The sequence below is a fragment of the Penaeus monodon genome, chromosome 33 (genome assembly GCF_015228065.2).
Source record: "Penaeus monodon isolate SGIC_2016 chromosome 33, NSTDA_Pmon_1, whole genome shotgun sequence".
NCBI classification, from domain to species: Eukaryota; Metazoa; Arthropoda; class Malacostraca; order Decapoda; family Penaeidae; genus Penaeus; species Penaeus monodon.
The window spans coordinates 23,379,470-23,379,685 of record NC_051418.1 but is presented as its reverse complement, the minus strand read 5'-3'; the positions used below and the strand labels follow the sequence as shown (position 1 = coordinate 23,379,685).

At 46.3% G+C, this 216-nt stretch overlaps 1 protein-coding gene across 1 annotated transcript in view; it reads right to left on the bottom strand.

Moving 5' to 3' along the window:
- The window catches only part of LOC119594158 (CD209 antigen-like protein C), a 2,888-nt gene that overhangs the window by 1,293 nt on the left and 1,379 nt on the right, over window positions 1-216 (bottom strand). Inside the window, 1 exon segment of the mRNA XM_037943230.1 lies at window positions 10-130. Coding sequence (XP_037799158.1) covers window positions 10-130 — 121 coding nt within the window.

Below are 216 nucleotides of genomic sequence, written 5' to 3'. Positions count from 1 at the left end.
ATGCCTTACTTATTGTGATGTCCCCAAAAAGGAGTCCCTCTTGGCATGTCTTCTCCGGAGACCCACAGCCATTCCCCCTCCAGGGAAAGGTCGTTCCCGCCCACCCACACGTCCGCCGTCTTCGTAAGGCCTGGAAATGGATTTCGTGATATTATCTAAAAAAGTTTGGATTGTGGCTTTATGTACTTTTAGTCTTCTATTTCGAATTTATGCATT